General features: G+C 33.7%; 1 protein-coding gene across 2 annotated transcripts in view; it reads right to left on the bottom strand.

Moving 5' to 3' along the window:
• The window catches only part of LOC102683707 (protein lin-28 homolog B), a 63,977-nt gene extending 39,803 nt beyond the window's left edge, over positions 1–24,174 (bottom strand). Inside the window, exons 1-3 of one of the 2 annotated variants that reach the window (XM_015349460.2) lie at positions 24,064–24,174; positions 12,685–12,733; positions 4,956–5,146 (exon numbers count right to left, since the gene is read on the bottom strand). In XM_015349460.2, coding sequence (XP_015204946.1) covers positions 4,956–5,146; positions 12,685–12,718 — 225 coding nt within the window. In that variant the 5' untranslated portion in view covers positions 12,719–12,733; positions 24,064–24,174. Of the gene's footprint in view, positions 1–4,955; positions 5,147–5,757; positions 5,994–12,684; positions 12,734–24,063 lie in introns of those variants that run through there. The other variant, XM_015349474.2, reaches the window with a different exon arrangement.
• Between the last annotated feature and the right edge of the window lie 414 nt (positions 24,175–24,588).

The raw sequence follows: 24,588 nt of genomic DNA, 5'->3' as shown, positions 1-24,588 counted from the left end.
ATCTCTTGTACACTGAAGTAGAAGGAGTATTTGTACATTCACAAAGATTATTACCTCAAGCACTGAAAGGCTTATACAGTTATATGAAGCACCACGAATTGCCTGGCAATTAAATTTTGGATTAATGCATTAGACAAAGAATGAGCTGCGTGTTAAAAGAGATATATGGAAAAAAAATAATTTTCAAATAATAATAAATATATATAAAAAATAAAGATTAAATACCGAATATTACGCTTATGAAATTCCAAGAAAAATTTATGTGTCTACCAAAACTGTGAAAACAATGTTAAAACAATTAAAGATTTCAGCTCTGAAGTGTACATGTCATATGGGAGTTGAATCTCTGGCATTCAAAACTTACCTTCCTTTTTGTTTCAGAAATGCAGGATTCAAGGATTCAGCCTTTATTTGAGTAATTAATTCCCAGTACAGAATCATTATTTTATAAGAAAATCAGCTTATGCCCATTGAACAAGATTAAAAGTATATCCTTTTCTTTAGGAGCTATATATGGTAGTGCCCATTACAGCCCAAACTCATCCCATCCATTCAAGCTGGCAAGAATTTTCAGACATAATTCACATCTTTGCTTATAACCTATGTAATAGCATTAGTTACCATATCAAAACTTTTGTCACCAATATAAAGAATGGTGTTATCATCTGCGCTTTACTCATCTGCACTTGTTCATCTGATAACGATGGAATTTCTGTCTCTTTATGTATACATATCTTAAATTAATCTTTTTCTTCACACTTTTTTATCTTTATCTTAAACTATAAACAAAAATCACAGTAAGATTTAAATGATCTTAACACAGAGTCATTTAAAATGCTGGACAGAAACATTGCACTTTATGACCATCATGTGAAACTTATCACCTTCTGCATGTTCTACAGTCTAAGAGTTTGGTTTTGTAAACATCATTTTATCTTAGAGCTTGTAAAATGGCTCATGAATTAAAACTGTTACTTAATTTAAAATAAACCTTTGTAAAGGCCATCACTTTATGACAATTATAAACTGATTACAGAATACAATTCTATTTGAAAAAATCAAGAGTTTGGTATTTTTATGCAACGTAATCTAAAAACGTAGAAAGAAAATACAACAGCAAAACTCTGTTCAAGCTTTCCACATTACCAAACAATAAAAAACAAGAAAATGTCTAGAATTAATTTATCAAGTGCTGAAAAGTATTCAAGGCTTAATTTCTACTCCATCACAGAATATAATATATCACACTTTTAAATTCTAGATATTAAGATACAGTATAAAGAATTTAGATTTTTATTTATTAATTAAACAGTAAAGACTAAGTAAGAAATTAGTTCTGCCTTCATATCTATCTACCATTTTGCCACACTGTTCAAGATGGCCTCTGGTAGATGCACAAATGTGAAGTCATTTTTTGTAGTGATGATGGTGGGAAACCTATTTTACTTGTGAGCTCATAAAAGTACATTTTAAAAATGTAGTGTGCTGTGCTGAGACACCACTTTGCTTACTATCACTGTGTCTTTAATTTACCTACATGAAAAGCCAGGAGGTTGTGAGTTTGAATCCAGAGAACCCCTGGATAAGGTTTCAGAAGTGGACCACTTCCATATGGCGGAAATGGTGGGCTGTCTGACCCGATGTCAGACAAAGGGCTTAAACTGAATAAATTTGGGAAGGCAGCTCTCTTAACATACTTGCTGAAAAGAAGCATAGTATATGCAATCACTTGAATGATCTTATGCAAACTCCAATTTAGTTGCCATTATTTTAAAATAATCTATTACACACAAGCAGATTTTAACTGAAAAACATTAGAGTTTGTACATTCTTGACATAGCCTGTTTAAACAATTAAAGACAAGAAGGCAATGTTGCTAAAAAACAAAAACAATTAGCTTGTTGTGTAGAACATTTTAAGTTAAATGTTACTCTTAAAGGAAACAGAAAACAATTTGAACTTGGATTCGTATTTGAAATACAAAATGATCAATTTCTATTTCACTTCATCTTTATATCATTAGCAGTGCTGGGTAAGAAATCTTAAAATGCTTCAAGCTGATAGACCAAACCGCACAGAAAGATGAAATATGGTGATGAGGTCTAATAATCTTACTTCAATTCCCTAATACTAATGTCCTAGTGTCACAAAAATTTAGGACCACCATACTTTCCAAACATATGAGAAAGTCACTGGATTCCCTAGTTATGATACATTCAAGTATATATATATATAAAGACTGTGTATAGATGAAGAACACTGTTTCAAGGAAACACAAAGGTTTTGTGAAACTTTTCATGTCAGAGAGTGCCAAAGCTATATTCAAGTATAATCTAACATTCCAACAAAAAACATTATTTTATAATTTTCAGTAATGAGCCAAAGTTGTTCTAAAGAGCTTTACCTTAAATTAACTCAAGATATAACAGCTATTGAGGGAAATCTTGAATTCTGTGAAAACTTTATGGGCTTTCTAAGGGGGACATTTCCCAAACATATTTAACAAAAATGACTGGAGTTTTAAATGCAGCCATTAATGATCTTCCTTCATCAAACCTATGCAATACTAATGTAAACTGAGGAGCACTTAACCGAGTTTAGATGGGAAACGAGCAAAACACAATGTGATGTCCTATATATACCCAAGTATACAAATAATGACACAAGCATTGCACCTGGATCCACCTGTATTTGAGACAACAAGTGTAGTACCCCTGGCACCAGTATATACCAATGGGATATATACTAATATAATGGGGCACCAGATACAGAACCCAATGTCATGTCATGAGCACCATGAACAAACCAAATCAAGCCACTCACCTCCATAAACGTGAGACCAACAGAGTTCACTGTCTATGGAAACCTTTTGGGCGTTACAAAACAAGATATTCAAAGTAGCAGTCTAAGCAATAAGTTATTGATGTGATTATAGTGAACTATATAGTTGGTTTAATCCCAAAACTCTTCAGGATGATTATTAATAGCTGCAAACATGTAATCAGTCCATGAATTTATTAAGGAGACATGCTCTGTCTGAATGTTTCAAAACAAAAATCGGATAAGGGGAATAATAAAGGATCCAGTAAAATTAATTCTACCTTACAAATTATTCTAAATAGAAACTTCTTGTAATACAATTTATTTTGTGTTCCTTTGTTACAGTAATTAGTAAGAATTGCTTAATGACTACGAAGATAGAAAGCAGAAGGGGAGACAGATTCCATTTTTTTAGATTTGTAAGGCCAATATGTTTCATTACTGAAAAAGATGGAAATTAATTATATGGTATTACATTATTTCTTTCTTCTACATCTCCTACCGTCTAATATTACTATTTTCTGCATATCCCGTGTCTTTAGATTGTTTAAACATTATTTTTGTCCGAGTATTTTAATGGTAGCATAAAGGTATTAATTTTTTTAAGGTTGGCCTTATAATTTTCCCAGTAGGTGTCTGAATTAACCAGTAGCCTGTTGGCCTAACATTTCAGATCTGAAACGTTGTTCTAAAGCACTACACGACAGACAAAGCTTATTTTAATGAACTGAGACGAATTCAATATTCTGCGATGTGGTTTGTTTGCATGCACGTGTCACACAATACAACCATTGACGCGCTTTTGGGCCTTTAAAAGCATACTTGCCTACCTTTTTGCGTTACTCCCAATGACTCGATAACCTCACTAGAAAACACCATCAGAACATATAACTATTATATAGATTAGATATACAGGAGCCGTTTTCATTACATCGGATAAAAGGGAATAAAAGACACCAATTAAAGATTTGACTCAAAAAAGGATTTTTATTGCCATATTTTGAATGGGGGCGATGAAAAACGTAACAACAGGGTGCGAATAACAAACGGCGAAAATTGGTTTCCTTTCCTCTGTCGTCCCTCCATTGATCTATAAAGCAACTTTATGAGATCGTAAAGCACAATTTAACGACCCAGACATGGTTCAAAGAAACATAAGGGGTAAAAAGCAAACTGGTCCCAATCAAATCGGAAAACAATCTACCAAGAGATCTAAAAAAAACAAAGGCAAGTATCGGACTATTGCATCAAACTGAAAGCACTGGGGAAGTACGTCTGGAATCCATTGCTAAACGGTATCTTTAAAATGAGGATCTCCGAAACGAGCACACAATGATACAGGCATCGGATATACAATGTAACCAAATTTTACTATCTTTATTAATAAGGCTTCATGTGGGTGGGGAATGATAGGCTAGCACTAAGCAGTTTTTACTTCTTATTTAGCCAGCCATTATAAAGAAAGAACCGGATTTCAAATTCAACAGATGAAACGATTTCCTAAATACAACTTTACAAACTAAACTATGTGTATAAATAGGGCACTGTGCAGCAGCGTGCTAAATGCAATTTACCAGTACTTCATCAGATAAAACACAGTATAATTTGCCTACAACTAAGCCAACGTTGTGTGGCTAAGAAATATCGTTGAAATAAAGAGCATGTGTCGAATCCACTCTGCTCCATGAGATGTTTCATGTTCTCGCAAGAAGCACTAAGAAACTTTAAAAAAGGTTTATGCTAAGAATTGCACATTAAGGAAATGCTAAGGAAAATAGTCTGAGAACCTGAGAATGTAATCTTAATTTCGAAACCTTCACATTTGTAAAGCATCTCTGAAAAACAGCATTCCAGACTGACCAGTAGGTTTCAAAAATATAAACAAGAACCGCCTTTGGCCACACGCTTTATCAATCTCAACGTTCTTAAAGTGACAGCGTTGATATCATTTAACAAAGTGTTTGATAATTGATTTTTATTAACGCACTTAGGACTTCCAAAGTTTTCGGTAAAACTATTGTTCGTAGTAAAATAAACTAACCTATGTTTTTTTTCTAAATAGCTGGATGAGGAAAAAGGCCACCCATTTTTAGAATCCACCATACGTTTTAGTTATTTGTAAAGTGCAAACTTACTTGGTGAACGAACACATCCAAAGGGGTTTCGATAGGAGTTCCCCCACGACTGGTCATTGAAATAAATCCGAACCCCATTCGAACATTAAACCATTTACAATGGCCCGTTCCATGTAGAATTTGGGATTCATCCTCTTCTTCCTGCTCGGGCAATTTCCCTGGATCATCTCCGCCACCTTTACCCGCCCCTCCTGAAAGAAATTATACAAAGTATTAGTGAAAATGCTAGATTGTTAACTTTGCCTGTTTGTGACAGTACGTACATCCACTGAAGTCCAAAGTGAAAGCTGCTTAATATTGAATCGCATCGCTGTCACTGCTCGTTAAATGTCTGGACTCTACTCCTGCATGTTATACAAACGTTCTTAAGATCGTAATATCCAATACATTACTTGCATATTGTTGATTTAGGACCGATCCCATTATCCTCAATGAAAGATCAAAATACTGTAAGCTTCTCCACTGCGCGCGGCAAATAACAAAACTAGGAAGACTGCACAATTTGTTCCTGCACATGCAGAGATCTGTTATTTCCCAACGTACATCTACTTAAATAACTTTCTATTACACTCAAAGGGCAGGTGTACAAACGTTTCCCCTGCTCACCCTCTAAAACTGCTCTTTATAACACACAAACAACTCAGACAATAGCTCAAGAAAGCTTTTCATTTGTGAATCAATGGGGGCGGTACATAACATTTTGGAGATCTACAACAATAGGTTAGCTCAGTGCCCCTGTGCGATCTGATCAAATGTAAACCAAAAATAAGAATCAAAACAGAAATATTAAAAATAGAATAACCTTCGGCCATGTTTCCCCGCGGGCCCTCTTTTCCAAACTTGTGAGATGAAAACTTTTTCTTTGAAATAAAGTAATCTTCTGCATCAATCTAACATCCCGATTTCCAGCGATCACAAATTTAGCTCGCATGGTCTAGCGTGCTTTCCCTCTTTTGATTTTTTTCGTTTGTCTGTTCTCTCCCTCCCTCTCTCTTCTCTCTACCTCCCTCTCTCTCTTTTTTCTCTCCCTCCCTCTCTTCTCTCTTTCCCCCTCCTTCTTTCTCTCTTACTCTCCCCCCTCTCCCTATCTCTCGCTCACTCTGTCTGTGGCCCCCGTACACACGTGACTTTGTCAATTACATGCTTTCTTGCTACTAATTTCACTTCGAATCCTGGAAAGGGGAGGGGATAGGGTTAGAGCTAAGAGAAAGATAGCCAATCGCCATTTCTTCTGACCCACACCAAAACAATCAATGGGCGAACTAAAATTAATCTCCCATCATTCTTTAGCTAATTCCAACACTCTTTATGTTCGGATTCCAGAAGGATCTGAAACTTCTTAACTGTTTTTAGGAGGATACCTTGAGTCGTGTTCAACTGTAACACAACACTCTATGGCTATAACACAGTAGTAGTTGCTCCTTTTTATAACACTTTTTTGTTACAAACCCATAAATAGTTAACTCGTTTTTGAAAGAAAACAGGATTTTCACAGACGCAAATTTCAAACAGTTTCATCCAAACACATTGAAAGGCATTATTTACCTAACAATACGTGGTGACCAGTTTTGTGGAATAATAAACGAACACCTGGATAATTAAAGAGGCTCAGAATAAATAAAAGAATAAACAGACATTATTCTTTTCCATAACATCAATAAGTAAACAATACATAAACACGTTTCTTCTGAATAATTATTATTTTATCAATTTATTGCTGAACTCTATGATGCACGTTTTCTAGGCCTATCCACTATTTCATTTAATTTTGAGGGAATTAAAATTAATGGTAAAGGTATAGTTTGCATGTTGTGTGAGGATGTAAAATCAGTTTAGACATTACACATCAAAACACACAATACTCGACACTATCGTTTACAATGCTTTTTTTTAGACCATTTAGCAAAGAATAATTACATTTTTGACATCACTAATATTAAAGATTTAAAACGAATCATTCTAGAATATATTTAAACACGGAAGAGTACAGATAAAGAAAACACCTACATCTAAACCAGCAAAACCTTTATGCACTGAGTAATCACGAATGATATGTAGTCCATATTATTTTGAGACGTGTGGGCTACGGAATGCTAATTCTGCGGCCCATTATCTAGTACAGTATGTTCTATGTAATGAAAGGGTACCAGAAAATCCAGTGTCTCGCTTATTCGTCATATCTATAATGGCGCCAACGTGCGTGGACGCGTGTAAAGGTTGCTCAATGTTGAAGGTGTTTGAAAGAGTTAGTTTCATCTTTCACAGTGGTCAGCACGATTATAACGTGTGTGATCTAATGTGAAATAAGGCTGGAACAAGAGCAAAAAGAGAAAAAAAACATAAAAGTAAAAACAATCTACCAAGTGAAGCAGAAAGTCTAAATCCTGAAATTCCTTTGCCGTTTTCAACCGTAAATGCCTATAGGTTATTTCAACAAAGCCTAATTTGAGGTCAGGTCCGCAAAGAGGATTTACATTTTTAAGTTTAAGTAAAACAGGGACCTCTAAATTGCACTAATGGTCTACCAATAAACAAGCATACACTGTTAGTAGGGCTGTCGTATTAAGTTTATTGGTATTTTAGTTTATTCTTATTTACTCTTTGTGATGGAGTAAGGAAAAACTGTTTTACACATAAGGCATTTAATGTGACACTTCTTAACGTGTTCAAAACCTGTTTTTACTGGTCTGCACGGTGAGGGGGTGTACTGCAGCTGAGCTTCCTTTGTTTTTAAACACGCTTGGACTCACATTTTATAAATGAAACTCATTATTAAATCACGCTGCAATGTTAATTCCGAGGGCTAACGTTCACTACGTTAAATTCAGCGCTATGTAATTGCCCCCCCTCCGTAGGTTCAATCTTTGAAGATGGTGGATGGTGTGTAAAGGCCTCCCGGCGCTTGTAGAATGAAGAAAGGGGTCACAGGATTGGTCTTCGGTGTCAGACGTTATCGACTCATTCATTTCCAGTAAGGGTGCGTGAGCAATTCGCGTAACGTTAAAAGCAGAAATCTGACCACTGAAAACATCCCTTACAACACTGTTAATAAATTTAAAAAGTTTGAATGAAAATGCATATTGTTATTATCAAATATTCAAAATGATACAAGTATAAAATTTATCCCTACTTGGAAATACTGTACACTGCATTAATTTACAGACAGCTAGACACATGCATTGTATATATCATTAAGAATATAATATATTACAACTATTCTATTCTATATCCCTAACTTTAAAATAGGTTAATTATTATTTTATCGTGTCCTGAAATAAATACAAGTGCATATGTTTATATTTTCTTTCTACAATTATGTTATAATGTTCTTCGACTACCCATGTAAAGAATGAAGAAAGCGGGAAAGAAAATTTAACAGTATCACATGATTAAACAATGTTAATGCAAGGTTTATTAACATCAAATGTAGAAAAAGATAATTGCCAACGAAGCAGTAACAAAATCGGATACAATATGGTGTCAGTCTAAATGACTTGACTTGGCTACCGTAAGATGACGCAAACAACTCTTATATCTGCAAAAAAAAAGTGAACGTTGAAAATCCCGCGTTTTCATAAACCCAGAATTCCTCACTGTGAGTTAAGTCCCCACCCCCCCATTCCTCTGTCTGTAAAAGTGCAAGAACACGTAACTTGAAATTAGATGCCTAGGCCACCCCCAAACCCGCCCAGAAATACCATACTTAAACCATTCTAAAATCCCTCATTACATGTGCATTCTCATTTACAAACCTTCCAGTTACATTGACGTTTGACGTATTGAATCAAAACACAGTACTACAGGCGAACATGTCAGATTCATTCTCTTGTGTTTTTTGTAAAGACTTTTTTGTCCCGTTTTTATACTTATTTAAAAAAAACTGATATGGAGTATCAGAACAAAACGTGTTTACTTGGTTTTCCGCTTGTTAGTGGAAGTATCTGTGTCCAAGTCTGTTTGACTTGAAGGTTTTCATTTCGTTTATAACATACGCGACTATAAAATAACAAAACTACAAAAGAGCATACAAATCATTGGTTTAGTGTCTAAAACAATCTAATTCCAGAATCTGATAAGCAATATGCAGTAAATACATTTATTTGCGATGTGTCTTTCGAGATTCTTAAACCTTTTCTATTATAGCAACATCTTATTATAATTATCCTGACTTAAATCACATTTATAAAATGAAGAGTTTCACGCTGATTTTAACCGTTCTAAGAGTTTTGCTTTAGACAATGTTAGCAATAGGATATAATAAAGAAGGATACTCATCTCTATTCTGTGTTCCTTAACCTACCCTGGTGCAAATAAAATACAACTAATGAAATAAATAAAAGTCTGGTTTTCAGAACAATACTTTTCATTTTTTTTAATCACACGTTTATTATTATGTATTTATCATATTTATAACGAAAGCTCCTGTCTTTTGAAAAAAACGATCAATCAGGTGGATTAAACTGACAAATGAACACATAAATTCTGCTTCAAAAGGGGGAAGGAAACAAATGTTAAATGATAAAAGTGCCCTAGAGGAATAATAAAAAAAACATACAGCACTGGATCAAGTATTTATTTAAATAATTATCTCGAATGCAACGCGAACAACAATATGTAGAGAATAATAATGCGAAATCCAGATCTCTCAGAGCCTATCGACTCCGAACACAAACCTCTAATGCTGCATCCCCACCCCCATTCCTGGGTATTTAAATATTCTGATTTGTGTAACTTGATAACGAAATGCTGTGTTTTTTGAGGGGGGTTGGGTGGGGGTGGGGGTGTTCTGTGTGTTTTTGCACTTTGGGGGAGGGAGAACATTGATTAGAACTATAGTTGGGTTAGTATTTATTGGGCAGTTTGTTCCTACCTTCTCCGTAGTGGTGAAGCAACGTACCTTCGGATGGCACTGTCAAAGGGGTCGATTCACTTTTAAAAAAAACAAATTTGTGCGGATCTGTTTGCTGTTATAAGGGGACCATTGGGCTATGCTAAAGTTTAAAAGAGAACGCCTGATCTTTGCGTTCTTTTTCTTTTATCGGTGAACTCAACGTTAAAAAATTGCTTTATCGCTAGAAGTAAATCGTTTCAAGTGAATACACTTTATTCGCGGATACGTAGTTCTGGAAACCTGTGACAAGGTTGTTGTGTGGTGAGCTGAAACTACGAAGAAAATTAATATTTAATTTGGAATATTTTTTGACCCTATATATAACATTAAAACAATTGGACACTGGAACGCTTATGGCAGATATTGTTTCTCACTTTAAAGCTTTACTTAGTAAGCCTGCCTATGAAAATCAAATTAATTCTCTATTTGAATGCGGCTTTCGCAATTAGACATTTTTCTGTTGGTGTCTAAGCCCAATGAAGGCGCTATATGAATACACGAATTGACCCAGTGGCATATTTGTAGCGTTGAAATGTGTGGATATTCTTTGATCTGAACATGTTGTGAAACATGTATTCAATTTTAGAGGTTTCCTTCTGTCGACAAAATACAATCGAATAAAATAACTGTTGATATGGAAAATAGGAAAAGAAAACAAAATCACCATATTTGTAACTGCGTTTCTTTTTCTTTTCGTAACTTGTTTAAAGCTCAGCTCAGCACGCCTTCAGTTTTTGAATGCTATTTTTTCTCCCTTTTCTATCAATTAAATTTGACCTTTCCTGGAATAATCAGAAGATGTACAACTCGACGCTTGGTGGGATAATGCGTTTAATGGAAGATCTTTTAAATGAATACCTAAAGCCAGTTCACTGCCTTATGCATGTATTATAGGTAATTCAATTTTATAACGATTTTAAGTATTTTCAAACTCTTCTCTCCCATTTATTAAAATTTTATTGGTTTCGGAAGCCATACAATAAGCCAATTATTCTGTTCAATGAAATCCACTGTTGAGAGGGCAAGCACAAAAGTCATATAGCATTACAAACTCCGTAATATATGACATGCTCCTTTGACACACAGATGTAAAGAAAACGGTAGGAGACTGACCCTCAAATACACGTGTTGCTAGATAGATGTTTCTATACACGTTTTTAGAACCTGTATTATACCAGAATAACAGTTAATGAAATTATTCATGTGACACAGTTTGTTGATCGATTTCAATTAACTAATCATTCTGTTGGATATAAATATTGCAGTGTGTATCATTATTGTTTTCCATTTTTAAATAATCCCGATTTACCACCGCAATTTCGTGTTTATTTACCTCAGTCTTCAGTATCAAATAATCACTGGACCATAATTCAGCCGCGCGTGTGGTTGGTTACTAGGAGAATGGGTGGGCAATCACTCCAGTACGTAAATCTACTTCAAAAGGTTTACCTTTACTTTTCGAAATCATTTTAAAGATTAACTTCTTAAGCTTTAACACAATGTAGCTCCATTTAGTCTAGGAGAGTCGTTAAGACCCTTTGCCTTGCGTCCTATGGACTTTGGGCTTCTTAGAATCCGAATGCTCGGTATGAGTAGAAGGTAGATCCTTCAATAATCATTATGCTTTCTCTGGAACTTCCTTCCAATTTCTTCGTCATTGTCCGTTTTAAATTGCAAATCAAAGGTTCACTGCTTGCGTGGACTTTTAGACGTCTGTATGGTGAGCTGAGATCAGTTCCTTAATAAGGCCACGTCTCAAATCTATATACTAATTATTATTAAAAAAAACGTTACACTGTAATGTTTGAGCATTCAGTTATGTTATGCACACGACGTTCGTAATGGTAGATGGGCTTGTGGCATTCGTAAGGTTAAAAAAGTTGATGACATCACCAAAGGAAACCCCTTGTTTGAGTGGTGACGTCAGAAGCTGCCCAGCAATGTGCTTGAGCTTTACAGCGGAAAGAAAGTGCCGCTGGGAAAGGAGCCAATATTGACTCAGGCAAGTAATACAAGGACGGAAAGCCAACAAACCAGCATCAAAAGTAAGTTAAACATCAGAATTTTTCACCGATGCATCGTATTTTAATGTGTGCGTAACGATCGTCTTAGCTTCGGAAGAAACAGGCTGGTTAAATAGTCTTTACTAAAAGTTATTTTTTACAACATCGTCTGTAAAATGTAAGCAACTTGTGACGCTATTGTTTGTTTCGGAGCTACAAGTGTGTAATTACACGATGTTGTTATCGTATTTAAAGTCGTATTACTCACTAGTATGAGTTCATCTCTTCATCTAGATTTGATCTGAGTAAACTGTGGAAGCTGACACAAAAAAACATATTTGTGAAACAGTTATGTTTTGTTTTGTTACACCAGGGAACTAAAACGTCAACAAATCGTTTAAGGTTTATTAATTATTAACAGTACCTTTCTTGTACGTTTAGACTAATATAAACTTTGACAAACACTACAATATAAACGGATACAAAGTAGTAAACTGCTTTTAAAGTGTAACTTTTGTGATTGTTGCTGTTAAGCCATTTAATAGTCCATATTGTTAACTTTATCTTTGCCAGCGGTAAAAACAATCAAAATCCCGTAAATGTTATCAATGATAATTCGAATCTATGTTGCAAAACTTCTCCGTCGTGTATTTTTATTAATATGTATTTTCTAAAAATACACTTGAACTGGATGTAACTCTCTTAATGCGCACGTCTTTTCCTCTTCGAAAAAACTGAGTGAAAGCGCTTGTTTTGTTGATTTCCTAAATAATAAATGGGGAAAAAGCATTTCCGCAAGCCTGCATTATATAGTGCTATTGTAGGCGCGACTCACCTGAGCTTGATGAGGCCTTCTTCAATGTGCTCATAGTCTCCTTGAAAACCTGAAAATGATAGGGATAATGAATAACCCGACGTAAAAAGTCTAATTATATTGTCTTGCTATTTCATGATAGTGTACGAATGTACGGTAACACCTTTCAGAACTTTTTTTTACCTAATTAGAGAATAGTTTAACACAATAATCAGTTTGTCAAAACAAATGAACGCCTGAAAATCAAAGGTTATGCCGCTTGCGATTTTTCTTAATTGTCGATATTATCGCTCATTGCTTTAAGGCAGACCGCATCACGGATTTTTTTTCTTTACACAATGCAAGGTATTATTTCCGCCAATTAATATTTAATTATAATACTGTAACTCAATACGGTTTGCGTGCTGGAACTCCTTAGGTTTGATCTCATTAAAGGTCTCTTTTTGAGGGGAAGAAAGGTAAATATGGTATTTTGAAGACTGTAAAACTGTTATTGCTTGTAAGTTTTAAAAACGAGTAAAATATTTCCAAAAGGTTTGTCTGTCTGTTTTCATATAAGTATATGATAGCTGGGAAAAGACAATTTTCTAGGTATTTACGAAGTCATCATCAAAGGCATCTTGCAAATAAAATGACCGTTTATACACTAGAAAACGGCTAAATGCAAGTCTAAATGACTTATAAACATTTAGACTCTTTGTGCTGTCTTTGTTTATTGCCTTGCTTTCAACTAAAGATTGTATAATTTAACTGTTACAGGTCTAAACTCGCTGACAACGATTGGTTAAACTAAGAAGGACCAAGCTGCGCAGACAGCAGTACAGTATACCGTCTCAGTATCTATGCTCAGGTTGCAATTGGCTATTTTAAGACCGCGCTCTTTGTGGACGCGAGCTTTTATTCTGACCAAAGCGGCTCCAGTTATAGAAAAAAAGAACAAAGCAGGTGTTTCGAAGATTGCATGTTAGCAGAAAGTTTGGTTTCAGCCCGAACAGCATCTGGCGACAGTAAACCGTACTTTCTTCTCACCAACATAATTCCTGGCAGGTCTGCTGTTGCAGGTTAAACCGAGGGGGCAAACCAGAGATCAGTCCAGATAAGAAAGAATATAACAGTTAGGCCTAGGGTCTCTGCAGGTTTCAACGGCACATTCACTTTCAAGTCACCATCTGTTTGTCATATAGACCGACTATAAAAATTCTAGACAATGCATATAGTTCATTCGAATTTAAATTTGTAACGTGCTGAGAAATGCATTACATTATCAGATGTATTACATCGGTAATTCTGTTTAACATATTGATGATTTGTTTTTTGTTATATCTCAGTCTTTCATTTTATTGAATGTATTTGTTGTTATGAAACAATTATCAGCAGTATTAATATTATCAGTAAATGCAGCTGCTTAAATTTTGAGAACGTTTTATAATTGTTGGAATTTAACTCGGATGTATTGCAAATCCAGTCATTTAAAGTATAATTCACTAATTTGTAATCAAAACCAATTAATATAAACTGTATCATATCTATCTGTTGCTCGCATTTGGCTTTTAGCCATGACATTCTGCCAACATAAGAGTTGTTTTGAAAACGTCTGAAATAATTGGTTTTAAATGGAAAATAATTTTGTATCTTTTGCAGACTGGAATCTAATTATTCTTTAGAAAACATTTTATAAACTATTGTAAATATTCAGTATATAATGTTTATATATAAGATGAATATAATAATATGCCAGTGCATAACAGTTGAAACCTACAGCAAATGCATCAGGCACATCTCAGCCATTTAATATTAGGACAAATTGTTGCACGTTAGCTGTGTAAACTATTATTCGGATTCAGTACACAGAAACCTTAATAGCATCTTGTATGAAGTTAATAGTTTGAAGATATATGATTGTAAAGCAGGAAAAAAAAACAATTTAAAGACAATTCCACATACCCCTTTGTAACGATCCAGGTTGGAATGAAGAGCTGATTGATAGACAAAATGGTGCTCACAATACCGCAAATGGGTTTCAACCACTCAGATGTGCTTAACATATTTATTTTAATATTCCTTCCCCCACCTATACACCCCCACTATACTATAACACCTATAAATGTTTATAATCATTTTGGAGAAGGAGAATTTTCATACTTATTTTGTGCTCTGAAGTACAATGTAGTGTATGGAAAATGCAATTCGTATATTCGTAATTCGGTCCCACACCCAAACCACGTTTCTGAATTTGTAAGAAGTCTATACCCCTGTTTGTACCCAATCATTTCCAAGCATGTCTGCTGTAAGATACAGTCAATTCTGACTATGCTTGTACATCCTACCAACATGACGCTGAGCATGTTATCGTAGGTGAGATGATTCTGAGGTAAGGGTGCACTTGAGCTTTTTTAGGTTGTTTTATTACATCATAAAGACTTCTATCATGTTCTGGATAATTCAGGGCATTGTGGGGGGTTAACTTTAGTTCTTTAGTTGCTCTCAGAATCAGATATGATGTGCTAGAATTTCTTCACAAATTCTATTAGCATTTTAAGGCTAGTATTAGGTCCAGAAACACATTAATCCATCTACCTCTGACACTCAAACGTAAATCAGCCAAAATGATCAATTGTCTGAGAAGCCTTCAATTCTCAATGAAGTCTGTTGAACCTTGCTGAGAATGCTCAGAAGATGGTAAAAAGAGGGCTGTCCAGTGTAACCCCTTACTTAAGAAAGAAGTAAATTCCCATAACAACATGCATTACCTCAGGTTGCTAGAAAGTACAGGTTTGCCCAGAAGATATTGTGTCTAGCGGCATATGGCAAAGTTGATTAGCAAACATTTAGGAATTGCTGTGTAAAATCATTTTCATGGTTTGGACTTTTCTCAAAATATTGTACAGGTGAGAATTTCCTGTTAGTATTACTGTCTATGAACTAGATTTCGGATTGAGTTTTATCAATCATATAATTTTACCTCAGGACGTTAGTTTGCTTTACTCCTGATAAAGTGTATTGTATATTGGAATTCACAATGTTTCATAATGACTGTCAACACAAATAGGGAATAGTTCAAAATTAAATTGCCAATGATAATGCATCTTGACATACGTATTCCACATCTTCCATGTGTACAGTTTAGTACAATAATATTCAACATTGATGCTTTTTAAAACTATTTTTATGTTTTGGAAAATGTTGTTTAGAAAGAATGCATACAATACCCTGAATATTGTTTTTTTTGTTTTCAGATTTTATTGTTGCAAATGATATATATATATAACACATGCAACTGTATTACTGTATTACGAATTATAAAAGTCATCATTTGCTCAAATATTTGCGTGGAATTGTTTTTAAGATTTTAAATTGTTTGACATTCACTTATTTTTAATGATCTGCAAACATCAGCTTTTAGGAACTGGGATGATCTAAATTAGGGCTTCAACAAAATATGGAACAGCCCAGCTGTAATTAAAACTAGCTAAATCAGGATGAAATGTGATTTTTCTTCTGATTGTTCCACAAACAACTGTAAAGATTATAACTGATTTTACTCAAACAACAGTAATTGATTTGCAACACACATACACATGAACAATAAACAAAATGTAAATTGAATTAACCCTATGCAGAAACATTGTGGTATATTATAGTTTATGAAGAATGTATATGGTATTAAAGGACAGTACTTTAATTATCTAAATTGACTGTGCTGTATTGTTTCACATTAACAAAAACAGCTTCAAAATTTTAATGAGTGGGGATCTCAAAGTTGGTTTCTTATTTTTATCTGCTAGGTAAGCTAATTTAATGTTAGGACCCTTCTTTTCACACAAATATTGTGTATGAAAAGTATTTGTATGAATAAGTAGTTGTATGAAAAGTAATATGTTTCAGCCAATACATGATATGAACACCATTTCTATATATGTAGAGCTATTTTATTAATTACTGAAGAACATTACATAATACTCAGCTTACCATTACCAAACCAGCTTTCAAGTAGCTTTTACTTTCTTCAAGGCTTTCCATATTGTGTAAATTTAGACAAATTCCGCCTGTTGAAAACTTGTTGTAAGTAAAACATAAATAAGAATTTCAGAAATTCTCATAGTATTTTTCTCATTTCATTTGGTCTGAAATGTCTACTGACATTTTTTGTATATCACACGATTAGTCCTAATAGTAACTTGTTTTTATTTTTCAACCTAACAGCTTTTACCCATCTACAACTTGTATATGCAATTTGAGGGACAAAAAAATATTTATGACTTTTAATGTACAATGCGCTGCTAAAATATTTTTTTTGAAGCACCTGGCAACCTAATCAACTGGAGCAGAACATGCAAACTTCACCCAAGGCCCCTTAGTCAGGATCAAAACCAGGGTTTAGGAACTATGAGGCATAGCACCACCCTATCATGCTGCAGTGTCCATGTACAGACATATATTAAAAATGCCACATGATATGGAAGAAAGACATTTCATTACTTAACTTGTAGGTTGGTAATAAAGTACAAAATACAGAAAAACTTCAGAAACTTGAGACAGGAGTAAAAAGTTAAATTTTTCTGGGGGTGGGTGTTTTGTTAATAGAAAGAAGACATTTGAGAAAGTAATCATTTTCTTATTGGTGTTTAAATGTGTTTGTTTTATCAATTAGGATAGCAGTGAAAAATGTCAGTATGAACTGCTTTAAAGCATGGTACAACACAACAGTGTCTTGTCTTGGTTGATCAGCCTAGTACCCATATGCCCATTAGTTCCCGATACGTTCTGTAATCTCAAGATTGCACATTTACCTAAAGTTTTCCTAATTTTGTAATCCTTCCCTTATTTCTGTAATCATTTTAATTTTCTAGTAATTGGAAACAAAGCATTCAGCATAGAAGTCTGAAAATAAATAATAAGCCTCTCAAATTAGATATGTTGTTTACAAACTAAATCGGTTAAGGTAATGCAGCATATCAGTTTACTTAAATCATATCCTTTCAACTGCTGTCAAAATTGTTTTACCATTCTTATCGAATGGTGGAATTAATATGACTTTAAGTTGAATGACACCACTACCAAAAACAACTCTTTAAAAAAGAATCACTGTATCTTCTCTTTCCAGTCTCTAACTTTTTAGTTAAGCATCAATTAAATTAATTTTTATTTTAATATTTATCACAAAGTAGTTTTGAAGAACTTAAGAAAGGTAACCAGTGACAGGAGAGCACTTGGTTCTTCTAACAATTTTAAAGGAGAGAACGTCGTTCTAGTGGCATGAAAGGACAATTGTTTGAATCCTGAAAACATCTAAGTCTCACACCTCCTACATGCCTTTTGGTAGCAATGCAACTGAAGCCATAAGGAGACTTTTTCCCTGTGTGTGCAAGTGAAGATCAATCAAGTGCCTATAGAACAGATGTCAATTGTGTGGGATAGGAGGCAGTTTTTAGCATGTATAAATCTGCGTTTCTCTTAAAGGTTATAGATGTTATAAAAGCTTGTTTGTAGTGGACTTTATGGTGGATATAACAGATCTTATTGTATTTTGCCTGTTGCAAATAAGTAGTAAATGGAACAGGATAATGAATATTGAAAATATATAATGTTATTACATCGTTTCAAATAAATTGAGGGATAGTAACAATAGTAATAGTAAGTTTTTCTGTTATGTTCAATGAACCAATTACCCGATTTTATTATGCAAAGAATAACTCCTAGTGGAGCATTTCCATTATAGCATCATTTGAAAATGCAAGACATTTATTCATATTAGGTTGAATAAGTAGTATTCCATCAATTTAATATATTTATATTTCATTAATGATAGTGTGGCTTGTCAAAAAAAGAAACTATTTTTACATTGGTGATTCAAAGTATACTTTCAGGTTGACTTTGTAATTTAAATGTTCGTACCAGAAACAATAATGATAATGAACTATATGTATTATCATGAAATATAAACATTGTATAATCTTTCAATTGAATATTATTTACTTCGTCTAGGATAATAATGAAAATAAAACTTACAGTAACATGAGTATTAAATAAACATTAAACAGTTACATTTTCAAAACATTAAACAAACTTTTGTTTTGGAATTGTGATGTGGTTTTTACTTAGCTTAACTTAATTTTATTTATACATGTATATAGGGAATATATTTGTTCAAGCACATATATAGTAAGGTAGGATTAGGTTTTCCTTGCTAATAAAATAAGTCTTTATCTTAATTATTGTATACAGTGTAAAAAGAATACAGCACTTCTTTGTGACCTGTCTGATACTAGGCATTCCACTATGAGCAACACTCTGTCTTTACATGTTCTGTTAAAGAACACTCATGCAAAAGCATGAAATAGTGTGTACTATTTTCATGTAAACATCTGGACCAGTTTTGAAAATTGTAACACATTAAGAAAATGAATAATTAAAATAATTAGAACTAGATATTCACTACATTATATATATATATTTATCACAAATCCTTTTTCTTTCAAAGACTTAAGGAGTATAGTATTTGATTAAACAATACTCCTTAGATACACTAATTTTCATACAATATCTGCAGCTTTAGGTCAAACTATGTTTTAAGTATGAACAAATATTGCCAGTGGTAGTTTGGTTGAAATTTATAGTCTGCAATTGCAATGCTTTATTTGTACTGCAGTAACTGTTCTTTAAAATATTTAAAATAACAGGAACACTATTAATGATTTAAGTAGTTCTTAACAAATGAAGTGCATGCTAAATTTGTAGGCAATTATTAATTTCACTAGGTCATTTCTGCTTTGTTTTTAACTTGTTTAATAAATTATAATGCTGTTTGTTACAAAGATAAACATTTACAATCTTAATTTTAAAGTAAAGCATTACAGTATGCTTACAGAGATAATTACTGCTCAGGAAATGTAGGTACATACTGTGAGTACTATGATCAGATTATTCTAAACATGTTCCTAGCATACGTAGAATGAATTAAATTAAATAAAAACTTAAGATGTTGTCATAATAAAAATATAATGTGGCACAATATACAAAATAACTTTAGGATTATATTTGTAATTCCTTATATGTATAGCTAATACATAACATTAAGCAGAAAATGAGAATAATTATATTGAGAAAAGTTTTGCAATGTAAATTATTGAGACAATCTTATGTAGCTTCGGTAAACAAAAATAAAAATATTTTGTGTGAAATTAAATGTTCTGAGAGGAACTGTCAGGCAGCTACCACAAAGCACTCAGTACTGCAATAATGTATCAACACAGATTAAAACATTCTGTATTGAAAAGATAGATCTCTTTTATCCATGACTGATATTGTTTAGACACAGTGTTGTAATCTAGTTTTTAATCAAATATTAATTTTAAGGTAAGTTTAATCTTTTAAGAAATGTATTATGCCTTATCTAATAATAGTTATTGTTTTAATAATATAAATATATACACAATAAATATAAACAATACAAATAATTCCAAATAAATCTGACTAACAATGAGCATTAATGTGACATATACTATGTTTGAAAGAGATTTGGGGCTCTGGGAACTTTGTGATTTGTGAATTTTAGGGAGACATAGTTTAGCAAAAGTGTTTAACATAAGGATAATTTATGATTAATCGTAATGATAATCTTATGATTAGATTTTAAAAATATTTTAAATATTTTAAAGAAGGGATGGAAGAAAGTGCGCCTCCAACCATATTTACTTTACGTATCAAATGTTTGTTTTTTTAGAAGTGGAGATTTAAATAATTATTTTCAGTTGGCTACTGATTGCTACCATGAAGTAAAAGCAAAGTAAAAGTAATGCATTTACAATCTGTGTACATTTATTCTGTAGCACCACAGAGACTGAATGACACTTCTGAAGCTGAGCAAAAGTTTTAGCAGATGATGTACATCACTGTACAGTCTAGAATACTTTTACATTTATACATTTAGTTGAACATTTTGTTGAAACACATCATTACAATACAAATTGTTCAACTAAATAACATTATTATTCTTTTTTCCAATTTCATAATATACCACATGCATTATTTTAAAAGAAACAATTGACACCTGCTGTATTCCAGACATTTGAGAAATGTGAGGATGTTTTTTTTTTATCAATTTGAGCCACCCCTTCAAAAGTTACACATAATGTAACTGCTAAAATAAAATTTTATACAGCCAGTGGTGATGTTTTCTCCTTTTCAAAATAATAAAAGTGGTACATCTTTTTTAGAACCGTTTCATGTAGCCAATTTGCTTTATTTGCATCTTTTATCACTAAAAGTAAAGGAGCGCTATAGAAGTGTGAGGAATTTATTATTATTATTATTATTATTATTATTATTATTATTATTATTATTATTAACTCCTGATTTAATAAATGCACTCAAAGATCTAACACTTGTGTAATATTGTCCACTTAGTTCTTGTCACAAATTCTGTCAAAAGGGTATATTTTTCTCTTATAAATATGAACTCTAATGAGTACAATGCATGTGCATGAGGAGATGCTGAAATACAATATGTTATTGGCTTAGACAAACTAGATATTTTTGTGTTTAACATAGAGTATCTATACTTACAGTAAATGGCGAACACTTTCACTATAGCATGGATTGTTTCTATCTTTAGTAAATGTACAGCTGTGGTTCCTAATGTACATGCACTTCATGGTACTGAAATGGTGAAAAGAAAAAGGGAAAAGCTTAGCTACTTATATAAAACAAATTTTCACCGATTCAGTGTTTTACAAATTAAACATTGCTGATATTTAATTTTGTAACAGAAATAAAATAGTTATTTGTTAGCTTTAACTGTCCTTTCTGTAGTTTGTGTTTGGCATGATTTTTGGAAATCAGCATTTGTGCAAACTGAACCCAGAGAGAAAATAAAGATGTAAAATACATCAATCAGCTTTCAGCTGTTAGCCTTCTCATTTCTCTGCTGTGTGATGACCAATCACCATTGCAGGGCTCTGTTCCATCTATAATTAAGCCTTTGTTCAGATAGAGGAAAGCTGGTAACTGATTGCTTGAAATGAGCTCCATGACCTTTCCCCTGGTGTGTCACCTCTGACCTTTTATTTGATGATCCTGCATATCCATGTACTCTATTTTTAGCAGCAGGATGTCAATAATATTCTCAGTTTAAATTTGAGCAACCAAACTGTCAATACTGGGAAAGCCAATAAATGAAGGCTGAGCATATACTGTCTCCAAGATGATAACCTGAAGCTACATCCTGACAAAAAAAAAGGAAATTTACATTTTAAATTGGATTACAAACTTGTAGCAAAATGAGTTTAGAGTTTATGGATTTCCATAATGCATTCTCATTGAAACTAGAAATTAATGATTTCTATAGATACAGGTATGCAAAATAAGGGTTTTTGCTATAACTGTTCGAAGATTAGTAGTCAATGCTATAAAGATCTAACAAAAATTAATCTTACTCTTTTAGTCGATCACATTTTCCTCTGCTATTAGTTGCCTTTTTCTATTCTGTACTATATATATATATAATGCTTGCACTTCTTTCTGTATCAGCACAGCTGTCTTACAACAGCAACACTGTTATACATGTACCTTTTGGTAGTTCTGATAAGTGCATAGTGACATGCCACAAACTGGTAACAAAATAATACAATGTTTTTCGCCTTTGCAGGGATTCACGAAGTAGATTTGAGCTAAAATCAGGAGTGATCAATATGCATGTATATCTTGATTCAGAACTATGGCTAGCGACAACATAGTGTTGTGTTTCATAGGATGCAGTTTCCCTGCTGGGAAGGCAATGTAGATTTTATTTGGTTTATGCGACTGTAGTAATGTGGAAAACTAAGGATCGTTTTTAATCAAATGCGTGAAATACTTTAAAGGGGTCCTTAATGCATTAGTTTAAATGAAGCACCGTTTTTGTTCTGGAATATAAATATTTTAAATTGAACACTGCGTGTATACATATGTGTGTGTGTATGTATTGGATTCTCTTTGTATTCTTACGCATCCCAATCTTTCAAACAATTTCTACACTATCATTAATCGTGGTTTACAGTGAAGCTACAACTTTTTATTTCATTAGAATGTTGTCAAAATATTTAAAGAACCTATAACTACAAATTACATTTCTTGACAGTACGCATTTATATTCACAAAACGGCTCGAACAAAGACGTTACGGAAACACAGGCTACTCATTTTGATTTCATAATGCAAGTTTTTTAAAAAAACGGAAAATGACAGATGCTTTTACATGCAATTAACGTATTTGTTTTTAAAAACAAATTGTAGTAAGAATACTTGTCAGTAATTCTACAAAAAAAAGGACGAGTAAAGTTTTAAATATTTTTTACCCAAGTATTTTTAGACCAACCATAAATTCTAAATTTGATGCTTACAGTATTTCAAATTTTATGATTTTGCTTTTTTTTTTAAATAAGAATGGTTCTACCATGTCAACACCTCACACGTCTCAGTTAACAGGTTTACGGAAAGAGCTGTAGATGTATTTGATTTCACTAAGGCACAAACATTACTTGTTACATTGCTGCAGAAGAATACATGGATTTAAGTATTTCCCCATAGCAACGAATGCCTGTAGATGAGCTTTAAACAAAACAGTAGCAATTACATTTGTTATTACCAACATACAAACGCCAAAATGGCGGTATTGCTTATCCATTGAGTATAATTAAAAAACAAATCTTATTCGACAAAGGTTAAAATTATTTGCTAAAATCATTGATGACTAATCTAGAATCAGTGACCTGTGTCTGAATTGCAATCCAATTTGTGAAGGACTCTTCCTATAGGCTATATGCATACAGTTTTAAAGAGAATGTCACACGTTTTCCAGTATATTTGGCAGAATATTATTCAAATCACATTTCTGGGAAAACCTAAAAATTAAAACACGTGTGACAGAATATTAACAGGCTGAATCTCTGGGATATAAAATGCCGCCCCCTCGTGCTTGAGATCGGAAAGCTTTGGAGCCGAAACTGCCAAGGAGCAGCTGAGCACAAAGGACTACAGCCAGGGCTAGCAATAGTTAAATTGTGAAAGGCAGCAAATTAGTTGCAGACCACGTTAGGTTATGCTCAAAGTCTACCTATCATCCTGGAATCGCTCCTCAAAGTCACAAAAGGCTTACATGATGTGGTTTATGAAAATTAAAGTGTTGGATGCCTGCCAAGGAGTTTGGCGTTTTCTATTTTCCATACCGAACAAATATGAACCCGGAAGAACATGAGACATCCTTACATCTTCATGGCAACGCAATGGAAACTCCGACACAGGCTTCTTGAAATTTGTTTTCAGCTCATCACGTATTGCTTTTAAAGGCGATTCAGTTGCCAGCCCTAGTAGGGTTAATTAGCAGTATTCATTATGATAAAGAAAGGCGTATGCAGCAGCTTACCTATTGTTCGCCATTGTCGTAGTGACTAATTATTTCTCAGAAACTGGTGTATTCACTTCCTGAGTTGAGGGACTTGAAGCAGTAGCTGCAATGGGAGTAGCGGGCATTCAGTAGAATCCTATCGGTGATAACTACACTGTGACAAGCCATACCGCTCGAACCTCAAGCGTCACAGCTGCCTCACCTGCTCTCTGCACTTCAGCGGGAGCGATTGGCTGCTGGATCGCGCAGCGCCAGATTGGAACTGTTTCCCGACTGTTCGCCACAGCCCGAGTGCGCTTCTTTAACACGGATCGGAAAAGACTGCGTTTGGCCTAGCTCTTAGCATAGAGTTTGCTGGGTAACCAGTTAATCAGAATTTAAGCGCAAAAGAAGTGGCAAGCAAATATTCGGCTGCCACTTGTCCTCTACATTGATCTTGCATTGAAGGATTTTTCTTAGGTAGCCCTTACCTTTCGTGGTCATTTGGATAAGAAAGTTGACCAGTTCCGTTGTTTTTAATGCTCCTTTTATAAGCCACATTGA

The sequence above is a fragment of the Lepisosteus oculatus genome, chromosome 2 (genome assembly GCF_040954835.1).
Source record: "Lepisosteus oculatus isolate fLepOcu1 chromosome 2, fLepOcu1.hap2, whole genome shotgun sequence".
Classification (NCBI taxonomy): Eukaryota; Metazoa; Chordata; class Actinopteri; order Semionotiformes; family Lepisosteidae; genus Lepisosteus; species Lepisosteus oculatus.
This window is presented reverse-complemented; position numbering and strand designations above follow the sequence as displayed.